Raw genomic sequence first — 27,091 nt, 5'->3', positions numbered from 1 at the left:
TGTTTCAGATCTTCATTACAATTCATTTCTTTTTAATTCGTTCAAAAAATAAATAAAAAATCGTCTTATGATAATAACTAGTAATTTAATTTTTAAATTTTTCTTATATTCTTAATGAAACAAATATTTCTAGCGACACAATTATCTAAATTAGATCATAAATTTTAAAAAACATATTTTAATATCGAATAAAAAAGTATCACATAAAACAAGACGGAGAAAGTATTCGAATTTATGACAAACAATCATCGGCCGACGTGTCTGATCTGTCAAATGATCAATGCCAAGTAGCAGAAAAATACTACAGTGGCATTCTTGTAATAAACTAGTGATAGAAAGGGTATTAACGACTTCAAAAATATTAATTTAAAAATGGTGAAGATCCCATTTTGCCATTTTGAAATTTCTCATATATTGGAGAACGGTCCGTGGTAATATTGTAATAAATTAGAGAAACCAAGGGTATTGTAAGAACCGGATAATATGAATTTAAAAATGGTGAAGATCCAATTTTGCCATCTAAAAATCCCCTAATTTTCCGAAATCAGCGAAGACCCGGCGCAGAAGAAGAAGAAAATATACAGAAAATTGAAGAGATCGACACAGTTGTCGAAGACTTTTAGAGAGAGAAAGTGTGTTTGTGAGTAAGAGAGAGAGAGAGAGGGAGAGTGTGTGTGTGGGAGTTGTTGCAGTAATGGCGGAGTTGCAGAGGGAGGAGGAGAGGCAGGAGGAGCAGCAGAGCGAAGAGAGCGTGAAGTTGTTTGTAGGTCAAGTACCGAAGAACATGACGGAATCACAACTTGTCGAAATGTTCCAAGAGTTTGCTATTATTGTTGATGAAGTCAACATCATCAAAGACAAAACTACGCGTGCTTCTCGAGGTTCTCAAATTTATGTCACTCACTTCCTCTTCTCTACTTCTCCGCCTGATTTCTGGATCGCCAATGTGCAATTGCAGCGACATGTTTTTATCACACTTACTTTAAGATTTGTACTCTCTAGATGCGTGATTGCATTACTCAAACCCTAATTTTGCTGTTTTCAGGCTGTTGTTTTGTGATCTGTCCATCTAGAGAAGAAGCGGATAAGGCAGTTAATGCATGCCACAACAAAAAGACGCTTCCCGGGGTTAGTTTTCTTCTATTTTATAATCATTCAGTAAATACATTACGTTTTTTACTCAATTAATTGAAGTAGATTTGCATTACTATAATGTACCTTAATTAGTTAAAGAAAAAGAAGATTTTTGTTCCTTATATGCCGTGTAATCTCTGCATTGATCATGTAAAAACTGAACTTTTGATAATTGAGGACCTCTTTAAGTAATTAGTTATAAAAGATCTCTGATTTTTGTGATGCGAATCTCTGCGCTGTTCTCTAATTCTCTGATTTTGATAATTAATTACCTCATTTTCCACGTTGTATAAACTATGTTTTAGTTTTTAAACCGAAAATTTATAGCCTACTGATTTTGTGCTTGTTCAAGTCTTTTGTACAGATATTATGAGACATGAAGTTTTTATTATATCTGACCTGCAATTGTTGATTTGACAGTTTGAGGTTGATCATGGCTGTGAAATTCAATTGTTTGACTCTATATTTCAGAGGAATCATATGGAATTTTCTGTATTTCAACTTTCAGCATGTAGAATGTAGGTCCATCTGTTTTGTAATGGCACTATAAATGACAAGTGATTGGACAACAAAAATCATAACATCATGGATGTAAAATACTCTCCATTGAGAAACTGTGATTTGATAGGATGTTCTATGAGAAAAAGATCTTTTTGGAATCTAGTGCAAATTGCTTTAAATCCTTAACTCTAGTGAGGAAGCAGATTGCTTTTTTGAGGCAGGCTTTCCCAGAATCCCAGTAGGGAGTGGGCATTATCAAGACTTGAATTCCGGGTTCAAGCTTCACTTCGTTTCATTTGATATTTCCAAATAGTGGAAACTAGAAAAGGAGATGAGTGATCAGTCTTAACCGACTAAAATAACTTACTCAGTATGTTTGTACCGCAAAAGCCGTATGGGGGAAAGCTTCTTCACAGTTTAAAGTTATAAATACAGCGCCTGAGAATCAAGCTGGTGACTTACTGAGACTACAGTGGCAGCTGTAAGAATTATTAGCAAAACATATCAGGAGAGAAATAAGAATTGTATGGAGAAATTTGAACTGAGAAAAAGATGAAGTATTTGGACATTACTTACCCTGCCACCAGCTGGGGTGTTGTATGGAAGGTGCTCCCCCTGTTCAAGTAAAAAGAAAGATAAAAGGCTGCATACGTTGATCTAATATGGATCTTATGTTTTTCACCTGTTCTCTGTTTCTTTTATGGGTCTTATGTTTTTCACCAGTTCTCTGCTTCTTTTTATCTTCTTCTCAGTGAAGAACAAGAAAATTTCCAAAAAACAAAAAGAAAGAATGAGGACTGGAAGTTCTCTCTAGAGTAATCTATTTCTTACAAAGTTTCATGGTTGGTTGAATGAACTAGCAGAGAATTAACCCAAAATATATAAAGAAGATTGTAGTAGCAGTTATCACAGGGCTCTACCATAGAGATACTGATCAAAAGAATCCAAGTAAAGTGGAGATAATAGAGGTGTTTGGCATCATAGATTGGTCAAGAACCAGATTTCTTCTAATGCACGTTGGATCCTTATGGTTTCCCACACTAACCTGACTATTAAGCTGTATGCATGCCTCTTAGTACATTTATCTCCAAACTAAGCATTTGAACCCTTGCATATTGTAGTGAAGTGATTAAGTTTCACTGTTTCAATGCTGATCAAAGAAAAGCATTTCATGTATCTAAGTCATCACCTGGTTTTGTCTGGGAGTAGATAACTGTACCCATTAAGCTTGTTAAGGTTACACGTGTCTGCAGTTCTTTTATATCCGCATCACATGTTTGCCTGTATTTTTGTTAATAAGTCATGCTGGTTTCTGTTTCCAATTCAGGCTTCTAGTCCGTTGCAAGTAAAGTATGCTGATGGCGAGTTGGAAAGACTAGGTGATTTATAATTTAAATTCTCTTGTTATCATATTTGTTCTGACCTTTTCATATTTAACCTCCTCTTTTAATCTAAACTACTCTTACCATTGTCATCATTATTATTTTTGTGATACTAAATAGAATAATAAATAACTTTTCTTCTCTTGTTTTCTTTTTCTTTCTTTCTTCTTTTCCTTAACCTGAATCCAGAGCACAAGCTTTTTGTTGGTATGCTTCCAAAGAATGTCTCCGATCCTGAAGTATCTGCCTTGTTCTCTCAATATGGAGTCATTAAAGATTTGCAGATTCTCAGAGGTTCTCAGCAAACTAGTAAAGGTATATCTGGTATTATCTCTCTTAAGTTCAATGGTTTTGTGTGGGAGAAATTAATTCATCTCCTACATTATCTTCTTTCTTGAAGGATGTGCTTTTCTGAAGTATGAGAAAAAAGAACAAGCAGTTGCAGCAATAGATGCCCTCCATGGAAAGCATAAGATGGAGGTTTGTTTCAATCTGCAAGTTGACTGCTGATATGAGGCCCTTGAAATTGATTTTTCAGTATGCATAGTGGCCATATGTCCAACATTTGTTCATAAAATGAATAGGATTTTATAAGTGCAGTGATTTTAGTGTGGGTCTTCTTTAAGCAGTTGTTCTGGTGATAGTCCTTCCTCTGGTGTTGTAGAACTTGTCAAACATTCAGGATGGGAATAACCTAATCCAATACATTTGTCCTGCTGTCTTTGCAATGTTTGTGTAAGTACTCCTTACACGAATAACATCTGTCATCATGGAAGCACCAAATGTGTTGGCTTTAGATTTGGGTCATTTGTCTGTCAGCATGTGTCTGTTATGTGAATGGCTTATTTATTGCCCTGTTGTTGCAGGGCCAACACAATGGCCTATTTGCTGATATTCGCTGTTCAGAGGAATTCAAAGACATTATCCGGTGATTTTTTTTTAGGTCATTTCAACATGGCATTTGTGCTTGGAGTCGTTATGCCTTGAGGCTCTTGACTGAAATAATGAGATGCTTGATTGCAACTGTCTATTCAATTTTATCTCATGCTTGGGGAAGAATATCAAATCATTTTTCTTGTTGAAAGAATTATTTACTGTAAAAGAAAACTTAAGTCTTGTTTGGAAAGCCATCCTGGTAATTGGATTTGGTGTAATTGGGTGTAATTACATTGTGTGCGTGTTTGGTTGGCTATGTAATTACTTGGTCAGCAGGTAATTGAGTGCAATTGACAAGGGTAATTAAACTCTCGAATTCTCAAGGAGGGGCTGTGAATTGCTGGTATTTACATGACGTAATTATCAGCTGATTACTTTTTAATTTCTTCTTTCTATTTTTCATTTTAATTTATTTTTTATTTCTATTATTTTAAATTCTTTTTTTATATTATTCTAAAAAATTCTAAAAGTTTTTTTTATTTTATTATTTATATTTCATTTCCTTCTCATTTTCAACCTTTACTTCATGTGATTCCATTCAATTTTTCTTATTATCTATTTTTTATGCTATGTTTTTTTTTTCATTAGCATAGTTTTGTTCGTACTCTAATTTTTAAATTAAAGTAGAATTCATTGTTGAGTAAGGTTATAGACTTACGTTTTTTGACATGAGAGTATTATGTTAAAGTTTTTGTTTTGAATTTAGAACTTGTGTTATATTTTCAGTTTCATTTGTTTTAGTAGTATTGACTTGAGATTTCACATTGCAAGTCATTTATTTTTTAATTAGAGTTGATAGGTTATCTTTTTGTCAAATATTTTAATAATTTATGATATTTTATATTTTTATTTATAATATTTATCTTTTTGTCAAACATGCATTAATTCATAGATATCTTGTACTTTTAGTTTTTATGATTAATTCAATTGAAATATTCTAATTTAAAAAATATAAATCAATTATTTTTTCATATATTAGTTAAGAACATATGTTTATTAATTAATAAATTTTCAAAATACAATATTTAATTTTGTATCATTTATAAAGTTTCATATTTGTCTAATATACATTTTAAGTAATGAACTTTTATTTTTAACATTTAATATTGTCTTATGATTGCAATTGTGCATCCAAATAGTACATATGTAATTACACTATAGTTACATTGTGGCAAACAAACAGGTCAGTGTAATTACTTACTAGGCTGTGTAATTTCCAGACTGACAATTACTACCCTAGTAATTACACCAATTCCAATTATCAGGTGGCAGCCACCAAACAGACCCTTACTTATCATGTTATTCAGGCTTTATTCCTACAGAGAGCTCATCCATTTAGGGGAATTTTCTATTCACAGCAGTTTGTCAATGGCGGTGTTTTCATCTAAAGTTAATACTATAAATATTTGGTGGAAAATTTAATTTCGATATTTATGTGTCAACTTTTGAAATGCACATTTATAAATGGATTGTAGTGTTCCACCATTTAGTAATTTTATGCATCATTATGATGCTGGAGTAAGGCTGGTTACTGCGATACCATTTGATTCACATACTCTTGGCTGGACTGTTTCTAAAATTTAAATACTTCACTAGAAGTTTATTGAAGTTGAAAGCGAGTGATGACCTGGATCCATCATCATATTCATTTCTGTTGCAATTTTTCCCAGTGTTATCAAAGGCGCGCTTAAGCCCTGAAGCGAGGATCAAAATGTGTTGAGCGCTTCGCCTTGCTTTATGTGCGCTTAAGTGTCATCAACAAGGTTCAAAAACAAACTTTTCCTTGCCAATGAGCCTCTTTTGAAGAAGTGACACTAAACAATTGATATTTCACTTTTATCATAAATTTTTTTCAATTTCTTTGGTCCTATATTTGTCATTCATGTTTATAATTATTAGTCTTGGACTAAACATATACATTTGCATTTTTTCTCCCTTTACGCCTTTTTTCATTAAAGCCCGCGCTTTATTTGCACTTTGCGCTTAAAGCCCCCACGGACCTTAGAGCTTTTTTGCGCTTTTTGCCTTTGATAACACTGATATTTCCTAAATTGCTTGGACTCTCCAAAAATGTTGCCGCATCCGTATTGGATCCTTCAAAAATACACTGTTTTTGGAGGATCCGACATGCACCCGTCAACATTTTAGAAGAGTCCGAGCAACATAGAATTTTTCAATAACCTTACTATGATACCTTAGTTTGTCTGATGAACGGGTGCCAAAGCTATTTAAGTAGATGTGCTATTTCTCATTATGCGTCTTTCAAGTTTCACTTATTCATGACTTCTATTTACTGGAATATTGTTATCAAATTAGTCAAACACGTTTTATCCAGGGTGCTACTGTCCCTTTGGTAGTCAAATGGGCAGATACTGAAAAGGAAAGGCAAGCCCGGAGGGCTCAGAAATCTCTATCTCATGCTTCCGACTCTAGACAGCATCCCTCTTTGTTTGGAGCCCTACCTATGGGTTACATGCCACCATACAATGGCTATGGTTATCAGGTTGGTTGACTTGCATTCTCTAGTAAAACTGGTTATGAAGCTTATTGCTTTGTATTTTGCTCTGAATACTCCTTTTTGTACTTTTTCAGTACCTTCTTGGTACTAGCTTTAATGAAATGTCATTTTCTTATTACAAAAGTACTATTTGAATTGACATGCTTCTCTCCTGAAAATTCCAGCAATTATTACAATTTTCAATGTGAATTGGGATGATTATTTACCTTAATTACATCATTCCTTTCCTTCCCATTCTGGTTTCGTTTATCAGTTTAAAGGTCAGTGCATAGTTAATATGCTCACTTTGCAGACTCCTGGGGCATATGGGCTCATGCAGTATCGCCTACCATCAATGCAGAATCAGTCCGCATTTCAGAATATAGTCCCACCAATAAACCAAGCAAGTGCTCTGCGTGGAGGTGCACCTGATCTTTCACCTGGAATTAGCCCAAGAAATTATGCCATGTCACCTGGAAGTTATGGATCCGCTTACCCTGCTGTTCCAGGGATTCAGTATTCAATGCCATATCCTGGAGGTGTTATGAATACCAGACCACCAAGTGGTTCTCCTGGTTCAATTCCCCCTAGTACGACCAACAGTCATTCTGCAGCATCTTCAAGTGTCAGTTCAAGTACAGGGGGTCAGCTTGAAGGTTGTTGAACCTTTATTTTGTGACTTTTTTAGCTCTAGAACTTCTCTGGCTAATCAGGTACAGTCCCATAACGTAGGGGCTGTTAAGGTTTTCTGCTGAATGAGGCTGCTTGTCTTTATTTTGGTTAATTATTTTCTGGAAATTGTTCCTCGTCATAGAGAATAGAAGTAAAAGAAGAAGATAGTATAATCTATTATATTTGGTTTTTACTTGATACATAAAGGATTCCATAAATGCATGTGATCTCTGATCAATGATATCTTATGCATGTGTCACTAGAATCTATTATATTTGGATTTACTTAATTTATCAAGGATTTCATAAATGCATGTGATCTCTGGCCAATGATATCTAATACATGTGTGTCATAGCAAGTATCGAAGAGGCTATATAGCTATTCCTAAGTGTTACAGAAAGTATAGTGTTACAGCATGTTGATTTGAACTTTAATCTACAAATTTCAAACTTGACCAACCTTGTGAGATGAGCAGCATATGGAGATTCTGGACTATATAGACAGGAACTCAAATTAAACATTCCACAAGTTTGTAATATTTGTCGTTAGTAATGCTTTATGCAAGTCAGTGGTGTAGATGTCACTTGAAGTAGTGTACTTGGCAGTGGTAGTTGAACATGTAGAAATAAAACTGTACTTATCAAAAACAATTTTGTTTTTTACAGGTCCACCTGGTGCTAATCTATTTATTTACCATATTCCTCAAGAATTTGGTGATCAAGAGCTTGCAAATGCATTTCAGCCTTTTGGTAGGGTTTTGAGTGCCAAGGTTTTCGTTGACAAAGCAACTGGTGTTAGCAAATGTTTTGGTAGGGACCTTGAAATGCAAAGTTATTGTCAATCAAAATGAGTATTTCCACTATTTAGCTTATCAACTGAACTTCATTCTGCAGGATTTGTAAGTTATGACTCTACAGCAGCTGCACAAACTGCAATCAGTATGATGAATGGTTGCCAATTAGGTAGTAAGAAGTTGAAGGTTCAGCTTAAAAGGGACAACAAACAGAATAAACATTATTGATATCTAAGGTGAGGTATGGAAGGAAATTGTCACACGCAAGCTACTTGGGAATTACTCCATTGGCACCCACTGCAGAGCATATCTGAAAGTTGAGCTGCTACATGGCAACTCAGTGCTAATTGTAGTTCCCTTATGAGTTGAAGTCCCTGAAACTTGTAATTCTTGATTATTTCTTCTGCCACTGTAATTTGTAATTTCTGTAACATGGAGTAACATTTAGACATTAATTATTTTATTGATTCTTCTCAATTGACATGATTGCCATTAAGTGAATGAATCTCCTGTTTTTTTTCCTTTTTTCCCGATTCTGTTTCTATGGTAAGAAGTTAACTTTTTGCTTACGTCTTCCTTTTGTTTCTATCGGAGTAAAAACAGAATGATATATTCCCAGGACCTGAGTATTTTTTTTTTCTTAAATACTTATTTATTTCCTACTTCTCGGCTAAGGTTTGCTCATTTTAATAGCCTCTGCATTGATGTTGTCATGTTGCGAAGTTAAACAAAGTTGAAGTGTATCTTTGTAATACCGCATCTATGGGAGGACTTTTCTGTTTCCATTCTGAAAACAGGTGCTTTGTGATCAAATAATTGCTATGGTTATTTGATTGCATTATTGTTGTTTAATTGACAAGAGCTTTCCATTCTCATCCTTTTCTCTTGTTTGTTCATTTCAGGAAGTTGGTGCGATACTTTCATGATGCTTTTTGGCTTGTGTGAAGGAAAGTATTTGCATTGCATGTCTTGTTGCTTTGGTGGAGACTTTCTTCCATCCAGACTAATGGGAATAGTACATACCTGATTTCTGGCGTGACATATTCTGTACAGAAGAAGGTAGTCTAGTTCTCTATTAACTTGGACCTTTTAATCCTGTTGGTGCAATTATGAAGAGCGCTGGACACAGGGTTTAATTCCTTAAAGGGGCCAGAGAAGAACTTAGAGGGGGTTATATAAGTTTTTTCATGCATCGAACCTTGAGGTTGTCGATTCCCATTATATTCTTCAGCTTCAGTAGATGTCATAACTCATAATCTTTTCCCCTAATCCATATTTTCCTATTTTACTGCAGGGGTGGGGTCTCCCTCCTGATGGTTATGGGTTGTCTTTAGAAAATATTCTCTAGAAATTTGTATGTAGTCTTTTTCTAGAAATATATTTTTAGCAGAACCTGCAATACGTGATTATCTTAATTGCTGAATTGACCTCTGCTGTGGAGACTTCATGAGGTACAGTTACAACCCTTTAGTGTTTTCTAGTAAAATTAAACTAGAGTAACTGCATTTGGTGGTCAAGTAGTCTGCTTTGTTTTTCAAGATACAAGATATACTTGATCTTGTCCTGTCCAATTCTTGGGCTATTTCTTGAATGTTTTGCTGCAATTGAATGCTATGATGACTGTGTCAGTATTCTTTATTGTTATTCAGAGGTATGGTTTGGAAAGAAAAAGATTGAAGACACTTTTTTCAGTTTGAAGATTGTTATGAACAACTGAACATATCAGTTTTTTGCTTCCTTTGCGGATGCTGAATGTTATGTGAGCCTCTTTGTATCCTAGTTCACTTGGTTTAACGTGCTAACCCATTTTCCTGCTTTTTTTTTTATTATGCACCATGTATATTCTATTTTCATCCGTTCGAATTTGGTATATTGCAGGTACTTCTAATTCTAATGAATTGCTTATATACAACATTCAATGTTCGTTGCTCCAAACAGGTAAGATTTAGAATGGCAGCTTCTGTAAAGGTAAGTATGGCGTAGTATGTGTGGTAGGCATACGCCACAAAATTGAATCTTCGTTATACCAAATCTGGTATTTAAGTGAACAAAGGTAGAGCAGCCGCCAGCCGGCCCATCATCCAATGACTTTCAAAGTTCAGTTATTAGAAAAAGGAGTTAGAATGGTAGATTAGGCTGTGTGATTGTTGTGCTTTCCAGTTCCATAGTTTAGTTATGAGTTATGGTGATTGTTGTGTTTGCATCAACTAGATGATATACTAACTACGGAAGAAACTCCTGTCTAATAGACAATTTACAATAACAAATTGCAGTAGTAAAGAGGTAATTTCAGAGTCTTAACTGCTTTAACAGTTTCTGGATGTGTACTTTCCTATGCTTTTGTTACTTTAAAACATCACATTTAGCTTGTTTAGATATGTTAATCCTTGATAAGGAGTGCTATCTAATGGTTCGAAGCTCTATCTGGTGCAAATCCCAATTAGTTGGGCTTCAATATGGGTACTAGACATCAGATGAGAAACTTGAAAAAGAAATGCTGTCTTTAGTAACTTACTTTTCTTGTAGCAATTATTCGGTCTTGAACTGATTGAAACTCACACCAATAAAAGGGTGTTATTTACTCGTGTTACAAGTTGCTGTATAATATGTCTATAGAGTTATCAACTTCTTTGCAGACACAATTTATGAAGTATAGTATATATTTATCTTCTTTTTTTTAAATATAAATATGCAATTCGTGTCAAGTTTGTAGGTTTGGCTGCTTAGATTAGTCAACGCTGTTGAGTCACGGAATCATATTAGGGTCATTTGCACGAATTAATTTTTGCTTTCTTAAATTGGCGATTCTTAATTTTTTGCACTTTCAATAACAAAAACATGTTTGAAAATGCCGTTGTTATCCGAAAAAAGATAGGTAGGAAAAAAATTATATTTTTCGTATCATAATATAACATAATAAGTTATGCCGCTTAGTTTTTGAATCCACAAAGTTAAGCCTGAAAACTTTTGTTTGGCATAATTAGCATATTTTGATTCACAAATTTTCATTAAAATGACAAGCAAAGACAAATATAAAATAATGGGCAAATGATGTATCTTTCCTTATCTTCATCCATGTCATTAGTTTTTCTAGAAGAAAGATTAAGAGAATGATTAGTCTAATTCATAAAGGCTAAAGTTTATTTTGTGTTATGAAGTGTCCCTTTCTCATTGAGTTACGATAATAAACCTGTTAATAATGGAGTTGCACGTTTTAATCATAACAATTTGGATTGACTACTTTTATTGTGGGCTAATGTAGATGTGGCCCAGGGTTTTTATTTATCTGAAAAGACCTTTCAACTCTCAAGTTGCCACAATTTTTGGACGGCAAACCCCCAATTTCAAAAAGTCAAAATGTGTCAATTCGTTGATCCTAATACGTGGTGGTAAACCAGGATTAGCATTAATAATGATTAAGAGTCATAGAACCAATATTTAATTAGGTGAAATTGAAGTTCAATATTTTGACTTGGTCTGCTAAATATGCTTTTTGAGTTGATTTTTTTTTTTGCCGACTATGAAAAATGTTTGTACCGTCTTAAACAATGGTCTTGATTAAAGTCGTGAGAATAGAAAATTTGTATAATTTATATAAATCTCGTAGTATCAGGAACTAATTACATTATTTTTCTATTCTTTTTTAAATTATGAAAATCCCTTAAAATTTATGGATTTCGGATACATTACTGGACACCCGGATACATAAGTGAGGGATGTATCAGAGAGGGGAGGAAATGTATCCGAGAGGGGATAGAAATGTATCAGTGAGAGGAGAGAAATGTATCCGAGAAGGGGATAGGGATGTATCAGCGAGATGAGAGTAATGTATCTAAGAGGGGATTTTTGAAAATTTTTTAAATGGTAGAAAATTTTAGAGATTATGATAAAATAAAATGTGTATTTAATTAATTTTTCAAAAAATGTATGGGGTGTTTTGAAATGGAGGAAAATATTTAAAGAATTAAAAAATTATGCTCCTTAAAAACAAGATAAAGACTTTGTTAATAGAATAGAAAAGACAAGTACCAATTAGCATAATGATATATTTCAAATGTATGGTCTTTTCCCCACTCACCAAACACCCCAACCCCCATTCCTTGACTATTATATCCCTGAAATTACTTATAATTTCTTTTAAAATAACATTATTTTATTCATTTACTAAATACTAAAAAAGTAAAACGTTCACTACTTATTATTTAAGAAAATATTTTTCATTGTATCAAACAAGCCCATGGTAAGGAACATTTATCCCTTAAATGTTGAGGAGAGTGGATTGAAATTAATCAGATCAAATAAATACAGAATACCAAATATCATATTTAAAAAATGAGCAAATTGCGTAGAGGTGTTTACCCTTTACACAAAACAAGGTTAATTAGTTGGAAAGTGCACTAATTCAAAAGAAACTATAGCAGTCAAATTCAAGGGGATTTTGTATAAAAAAGGAGAGTTTGGGATGTAATTTATTAAGTACCCCTTCGTTCACTTTTACTTGTTTATCATATTAAATATATATTTTTATTTTACTTATCATTTTCAAACAAGAGAAAAACATAATTTATCTTTAAGATTAATTATTTTTCCTCTCAATTATTACTCAAAATCTTAAACTAATTAAACATTAATTAATAGGAATATTATAATATAATACTCATATTAACCATTATCTATCAAGAAATATATAGATTAAAATAAGACCAATATTAATACATCCACGTCATTTAGCAGAAAATTCTTTTCTGCTCTTTTTACTGATGGGGTGGTAAAGTCGAAAAGTGGAAAATTCTTGACTAATTGATACGGTCAATTGAAAATAAAAGTACTTATATTATTTTTTATTTCCATTCGATATCCTATACTTATATTAAAGCCGACTATTTCGGATTCACATAATATAAAACGCTATTTAGGGGAAAGCACTCTCTAACAAGGATTTTCATACTCAAGACTCGAACCTGAAACTTCTAATTAAGAGAAGAGGAATTCATTTACTGCACCACATTGATTGATAGTAAAATACTTAATTAAGCAGTCAATTTTCTTATTCTCGTTTTTCCCGTTGCTTAGAGCGGGAAAAACGGCTTTAGAATAGAATTGCCGCATTCAATTTACTAATTAGTCTTCAGTTTAGACAATTAGTACAACAAAAGGTTTTAATGGTTAGGTAAAGAATAATTAAATCTCCTTTGGCTTCAACAGCTAACTTTCCTCTTTTCATACCTTTATTATTCATCTTTTGAAAAATAATACTCCCTCCGTCCACAATTGTTTGGCAGGTATACTAAAAATAGATGTCCAAGATTAATTGTCAATTTAAACAATCAAGAAATAATTAGTCACTTTTTTCCAATTCTGCCCTTAATGATAGTGTAGTTCAATTGAAAAGTTATGTGGACTTTTGATATTCTTGATATTGTAGGATTATATTAGTCAAATTACACCTTGTATTAAATTTTCCTTGAGGGATGTGCATGACCTTACCCTGACAAACAATTGTGGACGGAGGGAGTACTTACTAGTACTTCCATCTCAGTTTAACTTATATATATCAATAGTATATTGCAAAATTAATTTTTATTATCATCGACATGGATTGTCATGAAATAATTAAGATCTTTTCATCTTTACTTAAAGATTTCAGGTTCGAGTCCCAAAAATAAAAAAAATAAAAACTTAATTTTATTCAAATATCACTAAAATATTGAATTGATTGTTTAAGAAAATTTAAAAGTCATTTAACTTTGTTTAAATGTTATTAAAAGTAGCTAGGAGGAAGCAAATGTCACATTTCTATGAAGTTTTGGCAAAAAGTTGAATAATTGGTTAAAGATAAAATTTTAATTACGTTCATGATACTTAAATAAAATTGAGCGACCTTTTTCGTTAAAATAATAGTTTAATGTGTTTGGTGTATCCTTATTCATAATTCCAAATACTTTTTACAGTAAAAGTTTAGTGGTCATCCATAAAATTATTCAAAATAATAAGACATGAACCAATTAATATAAGTCGTAACAATTTGAATAATATTTGAGCAAAAATCAAAATATAATTGAAAGTAATAGATTCCTTTTTTATTTTATATATAAATTGATGAAAACTCTTCTCAACCTATGATAAAAGAAAGTTGATGTTCGAGCAAAAAGCATATATTTAGTTATTATTTATATCAAATTTTATATCAAATGATTTAGTTTGGTGTTTGAGGATATTGAAATGCTCATGTGTAAACAAAAGAAACTAAACTTCATAATTCTAAGGTGTTAGACATTGACATGAAAATTGACGTTTGAAAATTTTAATATCTATTGGTTTTCCATCATTAAGTTATTTATTTATTCTTGATCGTAATTGTTTGATTATTTAACAAAATAGTTGAACACTATTTGTGGCTCGTTAATTGTACTTGAAAACAAGAGATTTAAATGCATTTTGTTATTTTCTTACCATCGTAAAAATATAGGCACTGGATTAGTTTAAATAAACTTAGAGCTATCAATATAATGCACATAAGTAATATCAACCCACAATTAATAATTCAGAGAAATTAATAGATCCTTTATTACTTGTATGATCTCATATATTTGTATATATGTTAGAAGCAACAAAAATTATGTTTAGTACTCCTACATTCACTTTTTACTTGTTACCGTCACTTTTGAGAATCAAACTATATAGACATTGACCAATATTTTAAGACGTAATTTTTCATCATATGAGAAAAATTACAATTTATAATATTTTCGTATAATTTTTAAATATCTAAATTTAAATGTCAAATTAACCTAATTTATTTAATTTTAAAGATTAGTTAGATTATTTTTTATAAAGCGAAATATGACAGATAAAAAAATTAAACTAAAAGGGGTATAAAGTACTAACAAAGAGACTTCTGAAAACTAAGAAAATTGGTTTTACAACAAATATTTTTAGGTTGTTTATATCAACTAATTAAGGAGAAGTCAAGTCAATTAAAGTTCACTTTTACAACAAATATTTTAGTCTTTCATAGTGTTCTAAATTCATTTACTCCATGTGTTGAACAAGGACTATATGCATAATCAATTCAATATACAATCCTAACATTGGGAAGCATTTTCAATCTTCCTCTTAGAAATTGTGCAAATTAAACAAGCATTAGAGGACCATTATGCCCAAAGAAATTAAATTCCAATGTTTATTTATTTACTTTTCCAATTTATCTGCCCTAGTGTTGTCAAATAGACAAATTAGGTTGAATTTGGAAGGATAAAAATGGATTGAGATAGTAAATAAACGGATTATTGATCAATTAAAAAATAATTTGAGTTGAAAGTTTGAAATGGGCAAAACTCAATTCGTTCCGTTATGGGATTATTACCAAATTTTAAGCTCAATTTTTAATATGCTAAAATAAATTGAGTTAATAAATTAACGAGTCAATAATCTGTTCAAATTCGAACAGATTATGATTTCATGAACTTATTTTACCACCTCTACGATGTTTGAAACTCAACATCCCTACTAAATTTGAATTTGAGTTTATTTTTCCATTTTGTCATATAAAGGCTCACAAGACCAACTCAACTTGAAAGTAAAAACCATAAGTAGGTTTATCTTTTTCTTTGTCTAATTCTTTTTTCTGTCACGTTATTCTATTTACTTATCAAATCTGAGCAAGTCGGATATTAATTACATAAATAATAATAGTATATTTATAATAATTTTATAAATAAAATATAAAAAGAATTTTTAAAAAATTAGAAAAAATAAGATATGCGTAGATCTTATCCCTACTCTTAAGATAGAGAGGCATATCAATTGTTAGAAATTATTAATCTATTTTACATGGCGTGTATGGTAGAATAATTAATAATTGTGTGGTACGTGTATGACATTCTCCTATCAGAAAAAGACAGGAGAATTAGCAAAATAATAACAACAACAATAATAAAAAAATAAAATCCCTAACTCAACTTGAATTTGATGGGATATAAACCAAACCAACTTGTTGATAGATAACAAAATTGGATGAATAAGACAAAGTAGATTCAAGTCGAAGAAAAAGTGCTTTGTAAGTTGTAACAAAAAATTGAAGGGTTTTTGTTTGATATGAATATTTTTATATAGGGAAAATACTTAAATATGTTATTAAATTTTTAGAAAAAGGTTTATTTATGTCATTCGTCAAAAGTTTGGTTCATCTATGTCATTACTAATAAATAAAAGGCTTATTCATGCCATTTTTTTTAACTCAGCAATGGCATAAATGAGCCAAGTTTTTAACGAATGACACAAATAAGCCTTTTCTAAAAATTCAATGGCATATTTGAGTATTTTCCATAATTCAAATAGAAAAACACATTAAATACTTCAGAAGAAATATCCAAATTTACCCATATATACTTCTGTTTTTGTTTTAAGGTTATCATATATGTTATATTTCATTTGAACTTCTATGTTTATTTTAAACTTTTGGGGAAGATTTTAAAACTCAATTTGTATTTATGTTTGTTGTTTGGTTGTTATTTGACAAATGCATTAACTAAATGTTGTTAAAATAGTAAAATTTATGACAGATTATTCACGTCAAATCAATAAATATAAGATATAAGTATTCTATACATATCATGTTATTCACATCAAATTAATAAATATAAAATATGAATATTCTACATATGAACTATTTGTCCTTTAACCATTGCTAGGTATACCTACCGTTTCAATTTATTTATTTAGTTTTAACTTGATACAAGTTTAAGAAAATAAAAAAGATTGTAAAATTTTATAATCTTAAATTGAAAATATATAACATATAAAAAATATATATTTTTTAAAACATATTAAAAAGAAAAATAATACAAGTAAATTAAAATGAAGGAAAGTCTAATTTATGATTCTATATCCAGAAAGTGGATGTATAATTTATTTATTTTTTAAAAGTAAAGTAAATGTTAAAGCAGTAAACACAATAGCAACCTTCAAATGTTTGAATACTTCTTTATCTTAAATGAAATGAAAAAAAGATAAAAAGTTGGAATTGGACATAGTATAAAGTTTCTAGAAGAAGTGGGCTGACTCTTTAGGATATTTTAGAATAAATATTGATGGCTACAACTATTATACCAAAAAAAAAAAAACACACTTATATAATTGAGGCTTCTAGAAGTTTGGTACCATCACATGCCCTTTCAATTTTTATATCACCCCACTTTTCTCATTTTCCTTGTATTCCTCCTTTACTCTTTCCTCCTCCAAAAAAAAAATTAAAAAAATCATATTTTTTCCTATATATATTCATTTTCTTGGTTTGGGGTTTTGTCCAAGAATGTTTCTTTTTGGTACCTAAGAAGAAATGATGAATTCTCAAGAATGCAATAGTACTAGTCTTGTTGATGTGTCTTCATTTTTGCTTTTTGAATCTACGGGCGATTCTGAGTTTGATTCTAATTTTTGTAGTACGACAAGTGATGATCCAATTGATTCTTTGATCACTTTAAATTCTTCTCATCGACGCTTTCTTGAAGATGATGATGCACAATCATGTAGCTATGAAGATATGGAATTGGATTTCAAAATTGACAACGACGATAATAATGATGATGATGATGATGATGATGGTGATGTGGATACTTATTCGAGATCTTCTAGTGATTTTAATCGTTGGAACAGTGATATGGAGGTCGAGGATGAGGATGAAGATGAGGACGATGGGAGCGTAGTTGAACAAGGTTGGATGAATAATGGTGTTAATAGATGTAATAATTTGAAATTGAAAAGTAATGTTTGTAGTGTTGGTGTTGATTCTGAATTGAAGAGCCAAAAAGACAAGGATAAGCTTTTTTGGGAAACTTGTTTGGCTTCTTAAGTTTAGTGAGTTATGATTTGTTCATATTTTTATCCAATCCACAACTTCCCAGTTCTGCTCAAACTGGTTTCTTGTTTATTTTTTCCATTTTTTTTTTTGGTTACAAAAACTTGTATCAAAAGTGTATATAGAAATGAAAAGTCGTGAAAATGCACTATCAAAGGTTATAATGAAGTGATGTATACCACTCCATCTTTCAGAAATCTCGAATTTTAGTTGAGATAATAAATTTGCTCTTAATAAAAAGTGAAATTTATCCTAGTCAGGCTCTAAAACGAGCAACGACTAGAAAAGAAAGCAAGTTGTGAATGAAAATTGAGTCCGAAACCAAAAGGGCAACAAAATTGAACAAAAATTCTAAAAGAGAAAAAAATAAGGATGAAATCAAAGGGGCAACATTTACAAAGTAGACTCCATGCGCAAAAATCCACACCGTCACCCTTCCGTCTAAATGTTGTTCTTTTGATTTCGACCTTATTTTTTATTGTCCTTTTGAAATTTTTACTTAATTTTGTTGTCGCTTTAGATCCAGACTCAATGAAAATCCTAGCCAAACTCCAAAACGATCAACGGCAAAAAAATAAAAAAAGAAAAGAAAGAAAGTTGGGAATGGAAATCGTTTCTTTCTTTTGTACTCCCTCCGTTTCAATTACTTTTTATTTCTTAAATTATACATATATGCCTTTTAATATGTATTTCTTTTCTCTTTTGTGTTGTCACTATCTATTTAAATTATTGTCATGAAATTGTGGGGTAGAATAACGTCATGATTTTGCTAGCCACTCAATATTAAGATATTTTGTTTAGTGATAAAGATGATACATAAAAAAAAATCCCTACAATCTCGTACCAAGCACCACATAAGAAGCATATTACTAACTTTTTCTTTCGTTTGGGTCTTACCTGTAAAATTTAAATAAATTTAACTTATATACATTGTTAACAAGTTTTATATATTTGTGGTTTTAATTGGTTATAGAAAGTTTTTTTCACAAAATTTACCAGTTTAGGCTTGCTATAGACAATTATATAGGCTTGCTATAGACAATTATATACTGTTACAAGTTATTTTTACACAGATACAAACTTGTCACACTTTGACTCTGGAGAAATTGGACTCAATCAAAATTAGCAATTAGTTAAAAAATAAATTCACTTTTAGCAATTGCTTATAAGTTATAGGTTAGCAAATTCTTTATATCAACAGGGGAACAAATATGTTTGTCCATAAGATAAAACTTTGTAATTGTAGATTTATGAGATGACTAAAATCATTGAGTTTGTTTCTTGATGTTCTTTTTTTAAAATAAAATAAAATAAGGGTAGTTTAAAGTTTGGTTTGAAGATAAGTTAAGCTGAGAATATTTATGTTACTATCAGTTATCTTGAAAGCGGTTATTTTTGTATTATTTCTTAGTGACCACTTGATTTGTTGTATTAAAAATAGCATATAATTGCATAATTTTTAAAAAACAAGTTATTTGTTTATAAAAAAACTCTTAATCATATTTAATAGGAAAAAAAAAATTGAGGGACCTCGGGGTTATTTTTGTCATTTTTATTATTTTATCTCGAGATAAGAAACTCTCATATTATTATTTCACCCTTTGACGTGAATAATTTATTGAGATACTAATTACTTTTCTTCGTCATCTCATGATTAGCAATCAACTAAGGAGTAAAACGATACTAATTTTCTTATTTTAGAACTATTTGTATGTGTAGCATATTTCAATTTTATCTCTGATCTATTTATGTAGGTCGAACAACCTCGAACCAACACTACATTTTCCACAACAAAATATGAGAAAAGAAATCAAAGAAAGTAATATTCATTGTTATGTAACGATGAAAATTCTCATTATATGTAACAACAAATTTAGTGTCATTGCGTTATTACCTTTTTCCCCCTCATTTTCTATTTACTTATTATCTAATAATTATATTTTATCATTTATCCTAATTTTTTTATAGCAAATCTACCCAATATCCTAGCTTTATCCTTCTGACATTATGTAACGACGAAAGCGAAACAATCTATCGTCATCAATACAATGATATATTATGAGACCTGTGGAATGGGAAAACCATAGCAAAAACTTAATGGTGGTTGAATCTAAAGCGCACCATGTAGAATATACAAAGATAATACTGTTACAATTAAAAAACAATTCACATGATTCATGATTAAGAGCAAAATGGAAATGGAGCACACATATGAACTTTGCTTCCATCAAATTCCCACTAGAACAATCACCTTTCACTGTTTTAGGGGCTATTAGTTAGTTGACCACTTCTCCTAAATGATGTGTGGCCACTCTCCAAAACAAGTCATTACTGTTTGATAAGAGTAGACATGATTCATGGAAAATGAAAGAACAACCCATAATCTTGTTAAACCAAAAGACAATGTTCTTTATGTGAATCGTCGCCTTTTCGTTAGAGATCCTTTGCTGATGAAACAAAGGGAAACCATTCTGTGTCTAGACTAAGCATAGCAACTTTTTACATAAAACAACCATTCACTGATGATATAGAGATTCAGGACTCCTAAAAGAAGCATCACCGGAATAGATTCAATCGCACCAGTTTGGATGAGACAGCCAACTAACTACATAGAACAGCAGACTCTACCATGTTCACATCTTACTTACCTTATTGACATCTTTTGTGCTTCTACATGCTCCAGTTAATCTGCTTGCACCTTTAACCCCACAGAAACAGAAGTTGCTCTTGAGTCTTTACTATTGCTAGTGCTCAAGCCTGAACTCCTGCTTTGATTATTAAGTTGATGAAGAAGGATCTCCACTAATGGTGGAGGCACTCGTGGGTTTGTGTTCACTACACAAAATTCCTTGTAGTTGTTTCCGGAAGTCATTTTTTGCATGATCGTTCTCATCCACTTGTTGTAGGAAGCTTCCTTCTATCTCACTCAATGACTCGATTTCATCTCTGTCTTCACTGTTGTAGCTGTAATGAGGTTGTTCATCATCATCTGATGCCGGCCCTGGTGATTCACATCTATTCTCCATCTCTTGTTGGGTGTCAAATTCCTTCAGAGTTTGTCTATCAGAGAAACTAGATGACATGGGAGAATATCCTCCACCTTCTGTCTCTCCACGTTCTCTTAGTGTTTTCACAATCAGGGTCTTCAGTAAGTTCATCACTTGAACAGCGTGCATGAGTGCTGTCAATGGATCAGACATCTGATACCAAAAACAAGAAATATAGTGATATGCTTCAACCAATTAGTGAAACTAGAATTTAAGATTTTCTATGCCTGAACTGCTGAAGTATATTCAGTTTACCTGTGTCATATTTGGGGCAAAAACCATAGCAATGTTTCTGGCATTCATCTTGTTGGTTTCCTCTTGCTCAACAACGTCAGCCATAAGATCAATTGCCCACTTGAGCAATGCGGTCTCAGTTGGCTTAAGCTGATTCACAAGCTCAATAAATTCCTCCTCAGTGTTGCATTGCAATACCTGTTCAGGTGAAAGCCCATCAAGCACACCTGCTGGAAGTTCTCGGAACCAAGCTTTGATGAGTCCAGCCAAACAATGGACATTTATGTCGTCAGGCACAATGCCTCTGTTGAGCTGGTCCCTTACATGCTCTTCATGGCTATTCTCTGGGTTTATTCGGAAATTCCTTCAGCCTAAAGGTTCATCAAGCAATACTTAGACAACTATTTTGACATTGAATATAATTACGGGGGAGACTTCCTCATGAATCAGAAATGATAGAAAAATGTGATACCTTTAGACCATCTTGTGAGTATAAACGTTCCTGCATTAACAAGAGAATAGTCGGGACACTGTTGCCTCTTGTATCATAAGAACACTGCATTGACTCTGCGGAGATACCAAAAACACTGACACTGCAAAAACAATTGTACAAATTTAGCATGATACAATAATGAGCTTGAAACTCTGTATAAAGTCTGGAAGCAAATTACAGACAACCACTGACAACTTTTTTTTCATCATATTTTTTTTGTTTGGATAAAGAGCCAACCACTTACATAATAAATGTGACACACAGAAGTAGAAACAGGAATGAACATGCACTTTTTTTTTTGAAATAGGAATGAACATGCACTTGCTGTTAGAAAAGTTTAAATTAAACGAAGAGCTGAAGACAGTTTAAAGAATGGAGTGAAACTGAACAACGTAGTATAGTGACGAACAGTGCAAAGAATTCAGCATCTGTATGATATGGTGGAATCATTGGCAATTGAAACAATAGCAATTACCCCACCATTCAAAAGGACCTCAAGCTTCTAACATCTGGAATCAACTATAACCAGTTCTTTTGTTTACCCTTTTTTCTTTTAAGGGATTAAATAAAGAAAGATAGAAGCTGCATACTACCATCCTCCTTGTACTGTCTTTATTTAGCATCAATGCCTTGCAATTACTTGGATAGCTAAATTCCAATAATTGCTGTCCTACAAATTTGTTTTTAGGTGAAGCCACTAGAAGTCCTTAACCAAGGACACATCTTAGTTTTAAAGTAATGAGTTTAGCCCTTAGCAAAAGATATGAAAATAGAGCACAAATCGTTGCAACTTCTGCGACCAGTGAGATAAACTGGGGACAAAACTTAGTAATCTAGATATGTTTGAAAAGTTATGTCAAGATCTTCCTTGTTACCATTTTTTACAGGAAATGCCACAAGGATAAAACACAGAGCAGGAATAGCATCTGAGCTTTGCATACTGGCATGGGGAATTGGTGGAGAATGAGAGGTTATTTTGACGTTTTGGTCAAGGAACTACTACTTTCATGCCTCTTGACAATTCCAGGCGGATCTAGGGACCCACGAGGGTGTTCACTCAAACCCCCTTGACCAAAAATCACATTGTATATGTAAGGTTTTCTTTTATTATTATGTGTATATATAGATTCTGAATCCTTGAACTTAAGGAGTGGAGGCTGGCTCAGTGGTTTAGGGGTTTCAAAACTCACATTGAGGTTACGAGTTCAAATCCCAAGCACTACAGTTTTTTTTTTTGAACCCCCTTAATGAAATTCCTAGATCCGTTGATAGCAAAACTTACTTGTAAGGATATGACATTTGGGCATAACTCAACCCCCAAATCAAACATATGACACTTGGGCCTAACTCAACCCCATCAGCTAGCTTATGAGGGGAGGATTCTCAAGTCCATATAAGCACACCACTAGTCCTCCATTCCCAACCAATGTGGGACTCTAACCCACTCTAACATTACTAAAATGACAATTCCGAAAATTAGGTTTAGATACAGACACAACTTTAAAAAACACTTCTGGTGTAATCAACTCCAACAAGGTTATAAACTTGCTTTAATTTGGTGCAAGGATACTCATGTGAAATGAATAGAAAACCAAAAACCAATATGGTGGATATATCCAAGGAGTTATCTCAGGATCTTCTGTGTTACATTTTAACGGGAGACACCACAAGAATCAAACACAGTACAGGAACATGATCCCACCTTTGCATACTGTCCACAGAACTAGCTGGTAAATAGAAGGTTACTTTGACCATTTGGTCACAGAACTACTAATTTCTTCCAAAGTTACCACTCGAGTTGCAAGTTTGGCAGATGGTAATTAACAACAGCTGTCTTGACATACTACAATTCTATAAGAGCCACTTCTAATTGGTAGCAAAACTTACTAAAAAATGACAATTCTAAGAAAGGTGATTGTAGATGCAGACAGAACCTTATATAATCACTTAAGGTGTAAACCAACTTACGCAAGGTGATGAATCATGAACATGTCCAGTTGGTTACAAGGAGACTCGCGTGGCAATTACTCCCTCTGTCCAATTTATGTGGCACGGTTAGAATTTCGAGATTCAAACTGCTAAACTTTGACCGTGAATTCAGATATAGAAGCTTTAAGTTTTTTGAAATAAAATTTATATATTGGAAATTTACATAAAAATTACTATAAATCACAATAACTAACAACTTAGAAATATCTAAAATGCATATAAAGAAATTCTAGTCAAAGAAAAACTTGGTTGACTCTTGAATTCCAATTGTGCCACCTTGATTGGGACGGAGGGAGTAATTGAAAACCAAAAACAAAAAAACTTGCTTTCGGTTGGTGAGGCATGAAATAAACTGGTCTATTATGGTCATGTACCCAAAAAGATAGGGGACCATAGGCATATCAAAATTCAGAACTATTAAATTACAAAGTAGGATAGTGACATAATTCCAATCTTCGTAAGCAGGCCTATAATAAAAGTATTGACTAGTTGTGCGGTATTAGAGCATACTAATGCTATCTTCACCCTCAATTAGCTTTGCATTAATATGAGTTCGTTGACCATGATAACAAGAAATTGAAATTATACGTTCGATGTATTCTTGTTTTCCCCTCTTCAATTCCCAATTAACAAGATAACAAAAAATCAAAATTAATCGCGTTCTCCCCTCTTCAATTCCCAATGAACAACATGATCTTAACCTAAAATCTAATAGGATTAAAGTAATACACAGTAAATCTGTTGCATTTACTGCACGTATAAAAACATCATTATTTTTCAAAGTTTACATGAACTACTCCTAAGCTTGTTGTATTGCACAGTCTGTTGACAGATCATCATACTTCAACATATTTTACCCTCCGTTTCAATTTGTTTGCCTGCTATTGACTTGGCACCAAATTTAAGAAAGTAAAATAGACTTTTGAATCTAGTGGTCTAAAACATGTCACGTTGAAAATTGAAACTAAAGAGTTGTCAAAAAATGGAAGAAACATTATTTCTAAAACGGACTACAAAGGAAAGTAATCAAACAAATTGAAACGGAGAGAGTATTTGAAAAAGTGAGCTTTACAAAGAATGTCTGTCCAAAGCTCATATAAAGTAGACCCTTTACTCGTAAATTGACAGCCAGTACAAAGATAGTCTAACTATAACAAATCCTCTGAGCATTAGTGAAAATTCACATAATTGATCCTAATTAGTTTGGAATTGGAGTTATAGTTGATTGAAGAATAAGTATCAAACACAGGTAACTAAGCTGAAAAAGTAAAAGTCTCATCTTTATCTCAGTTTTATGCTTTTTTTACAATCAGATGCAAACAACATAAAAGACAAAAAGAATCATGAAACCAAAGTCGACCCAGATCAATAATTTGAAATTTAAAAGCACCAAAAGGCCAAAAACACAATGAAGCTAAGATTTTTAAACAAACCTGGCACTGGGTGTTTTACAAGGGATTTCAACTTCAAACTCAACAGGAAGACCCAAAAACCCATGAAACCGATCGAAAGTAACATGAGTAAGATGCTGAACATTCGTAGGCCATCCAATTTCCATAGCATGAACTGTAGATTTCACCTCCTCCTTTCCATCAAAACGGCAGTACACCATAGATTTCCTCAATGCCGCTAACAAGAAATCCAACAAACACAACTGATGCTCCCGGTTTCTCTCTGCCTCCGTCATCCCTCCTCTTCTTATCTTCTCCGGTAATTTCTTACGCCGGAAACACCCACCGCCGGCGCAGCAACAAAATCCCCTTTGAATATCTGTTTCTTTAGGCCGTGTTTGGAATTGTTGAATTGGTTGCATTGAAGATTGTTTCGAGGTTTCTTCGGGGGTTTCAAACGGCCACTGGGTTTCAAATATTTTTTTTACTGACCAGAAAGCCCTTGCATTCAAGAATAAATTTCAGTTATACCATTTTCTTCTACAGAAATTTTGTGCTTTCAGGTAAGGTGTTGTTTACCAATCATCACTAATATTAATTAAGTATAAAGTCCACTTTGTTCTAACTAAAACCCAACTGCTCACTTTTATCTTTATTTGGATTATGTCAACTCATCAATTAATGATTTTAATTATACACATTTATTATGTGCACACTTTTAATTAATTAGTACTTTTTTCGCTCATTTTTACTTGTTCGGTATTAACTTCATTGTTGACATAATAACAACAACAATATATCAGTGAAATTTCATAAGTAGTGTTTGGGATAGTTCATTGTTGACACAACAACAATAACATATCAGTGAAATCTCACAAGTGATGTATGACAATATACAACAACAACATATTAGTGAAATCTCATTTGGGTGTCTAAGATACGACCTGTGGTGTTTGGGATAGTAGAATGTACGCAACTTATCATTATCTTATGGTGGTGATAGAGAGAATTGTTGACACACACGTAATAAATAGAGTGACACTTTTTTTATAACCGTAGTCTCCGGGCCAACACAAATGGGAAGAATTACCTTGCGTTCTTTGTCTTTGCTGAGTTTTGTATCTAAGATCTCAAGAATCTTAACCACTTGATTGATCACTAAGTCACACCCTTGAATGCAAGTAACACTTTTTAAATATAATAAATTTAATATTTTAAAAATTATGTAATTAATTGTTTCTTGATTTTTTGAACTAAATATTAAGAGTGGATATATATATTTTTTGTATAGTAGTTGAAGAACTAAACTTTACTAGACAATCCAATTGCAGCGTTACAAATTTAAGTCTGCAATTGTTGTTTTTTCTTTCTCTTAGTCAATTAACTCTAATTTATGTCTGTCTTAATCTTCATTAACTTTTACGAGCTATAAATTTTAAAAATTGTAACGTTCACGTGGGTCTTAAATATACCATTGATTGATGAGGACTTTTTTTAGTAAAAATTTATTGAAGTACTTGTATATGAGTGTGAATTTCATTATGTATTTATTTATTTTTGTTAACAATTATCACTATTTTTGAGCGTACATAATTTAACGTAATAACTTGCAACATAAAAAATATGATAAACTTTATCTAGAAAATTATAAAACCTGAAATTCTTAGTTTGGGGATTAATTATGTTATTGATAGAGTTATTTTCTTTGCTTACACAATTGGAAGTTATTAAATAAATTAAGTTCATTAATGTACTTTAATTATATTCACTATTTCAAAATTATGAGACACTATAACAAGTTGAATAACTAATTTTTCTACCGTAACTTCTTCATATACTCTGTAAATAGTATTTTTAACCAAAAAGAATTTGAATTTTACCTCAAAAATATAAAAAAAAATAGATGTGTGAATTTAAATGATTTTTTTCTTGTAAAAGAATGACCTTCTCTTCATTCATATTAAAGCTGAGGAAGTAATTCCAATAGTTATATTTTATTTATACTCAAAAAAAGTCAAACACTTTTTCCCTTGCAAAGTATAGAATCTATTTTGATCCCTTAATATTTAAGAATTGAGAAATAATATTATTTTTTAAGTACTTACATTGATATGTGCAATATATTTTACTCTATAATATAGAAGCAAACAGATAAGCTTAGGC

General features: G+C 32.1%; 3 protein-coding genes and 1 pseudogene across 3 annotated transcripts in view; 3 read left to right on the top strand and 1 right to left on the bottom strand.

The window, feature by feature from the left end:
* Positions 1–27,091, top strand: part of LOC125808166 (nodulin homeobox-like) — a 217,276-nt gene that overhangs the window by 130,805 nt on the left and 59,380 nt on the right. The gene's annotated exons all lie outside the window — the stretch shown is intronic.
* LOC125808177 (RNA-binding protein BRN1-like) lies at positions 496–8,435 on the top strand. The gene is made up of 9 exons (XM_049487901.1): positions 496–881; positions 1,046–1,128; positions 2,963–3,014; positions 3,207–3,332; positions 3,418–3,497; positions 6,289–6,456; positions 6,764–7,106; positions 7,788–7,931; positions 8,016–8,435. Exons 1-9 carry the CDS (start codon positions 695–697, stop codon positions 8,141–8,143), a joined length of 1,311 nt encoding a protein of 436 aa, XP_049343858.1. The 5' UTR covers positions 496–694; the 3' UTR covers positions 8,144–8,435.
* Positions 17,256–17,768, top strand: LOC125808233 (uncharacterized). Its single transcript, XM_049487956.1, has one exon. It carries the CDS (start codon positions 17,256–17,258, stop codon positions 17,766–17,768), a length of 513 nt encoding a protein of 170 aa, XP_049343913.1.
* On the bottom strand, positions 20,167–25,516 carry LOC125808194 (rho GTPase-activating protein 2-like; annotated as a pseudogene).

The sequence above is a fragment of the Solanum verrucosum genome, unplaced genomic scaffold, assembly GCF_900185275.1.
Source record: "Solanum verrucosum unplaced genomic scaffold, falcon-dt-bn FXZP01000234.1, whole genome shotgun sequence".
In the NCBI taxonomy this organism is placed as follows: domain Eukaryota; kingdom Viridiplantae; phylum Streptophyta; class Magnoliopsida; order Solanales; family Solanaceae; genus Solanum; species Solanum verrucosum.
This window is presented reverse-complemented; position numbering and strand designations above follow the sequence as displayed.

Coding starts and splice junctions, on each gene's coding strand:
- LOC125808177 (XM_049487901.1), top strand. CDS start 695: ATGGCGGAGTTGCAGAGGGAGGAGGAGAGGCAGGAGGAGCAGCAGAGC. Junction 882..1,045: donor AACTACGCGTGCTTCTCGAG/GTTCTCAAATTT, acceptor TGCTGTTTTCAG/GCTGTTGTTTTGTGATCTGT. Junction 3,015..3,206: donor TGGCGAGTTGGAAAGACTAG/GTGATTTATAAT, acceptor ACCTGAATCCAG/AGCACAAGCTTTTTGTTGGT.
- LOC125808233 (XM_049487956.1), top strand. CDS start 17,256: ATGATGAATTCTCAAGAATGCAATAGTACTAGTCTTGTTGATGTGTCT.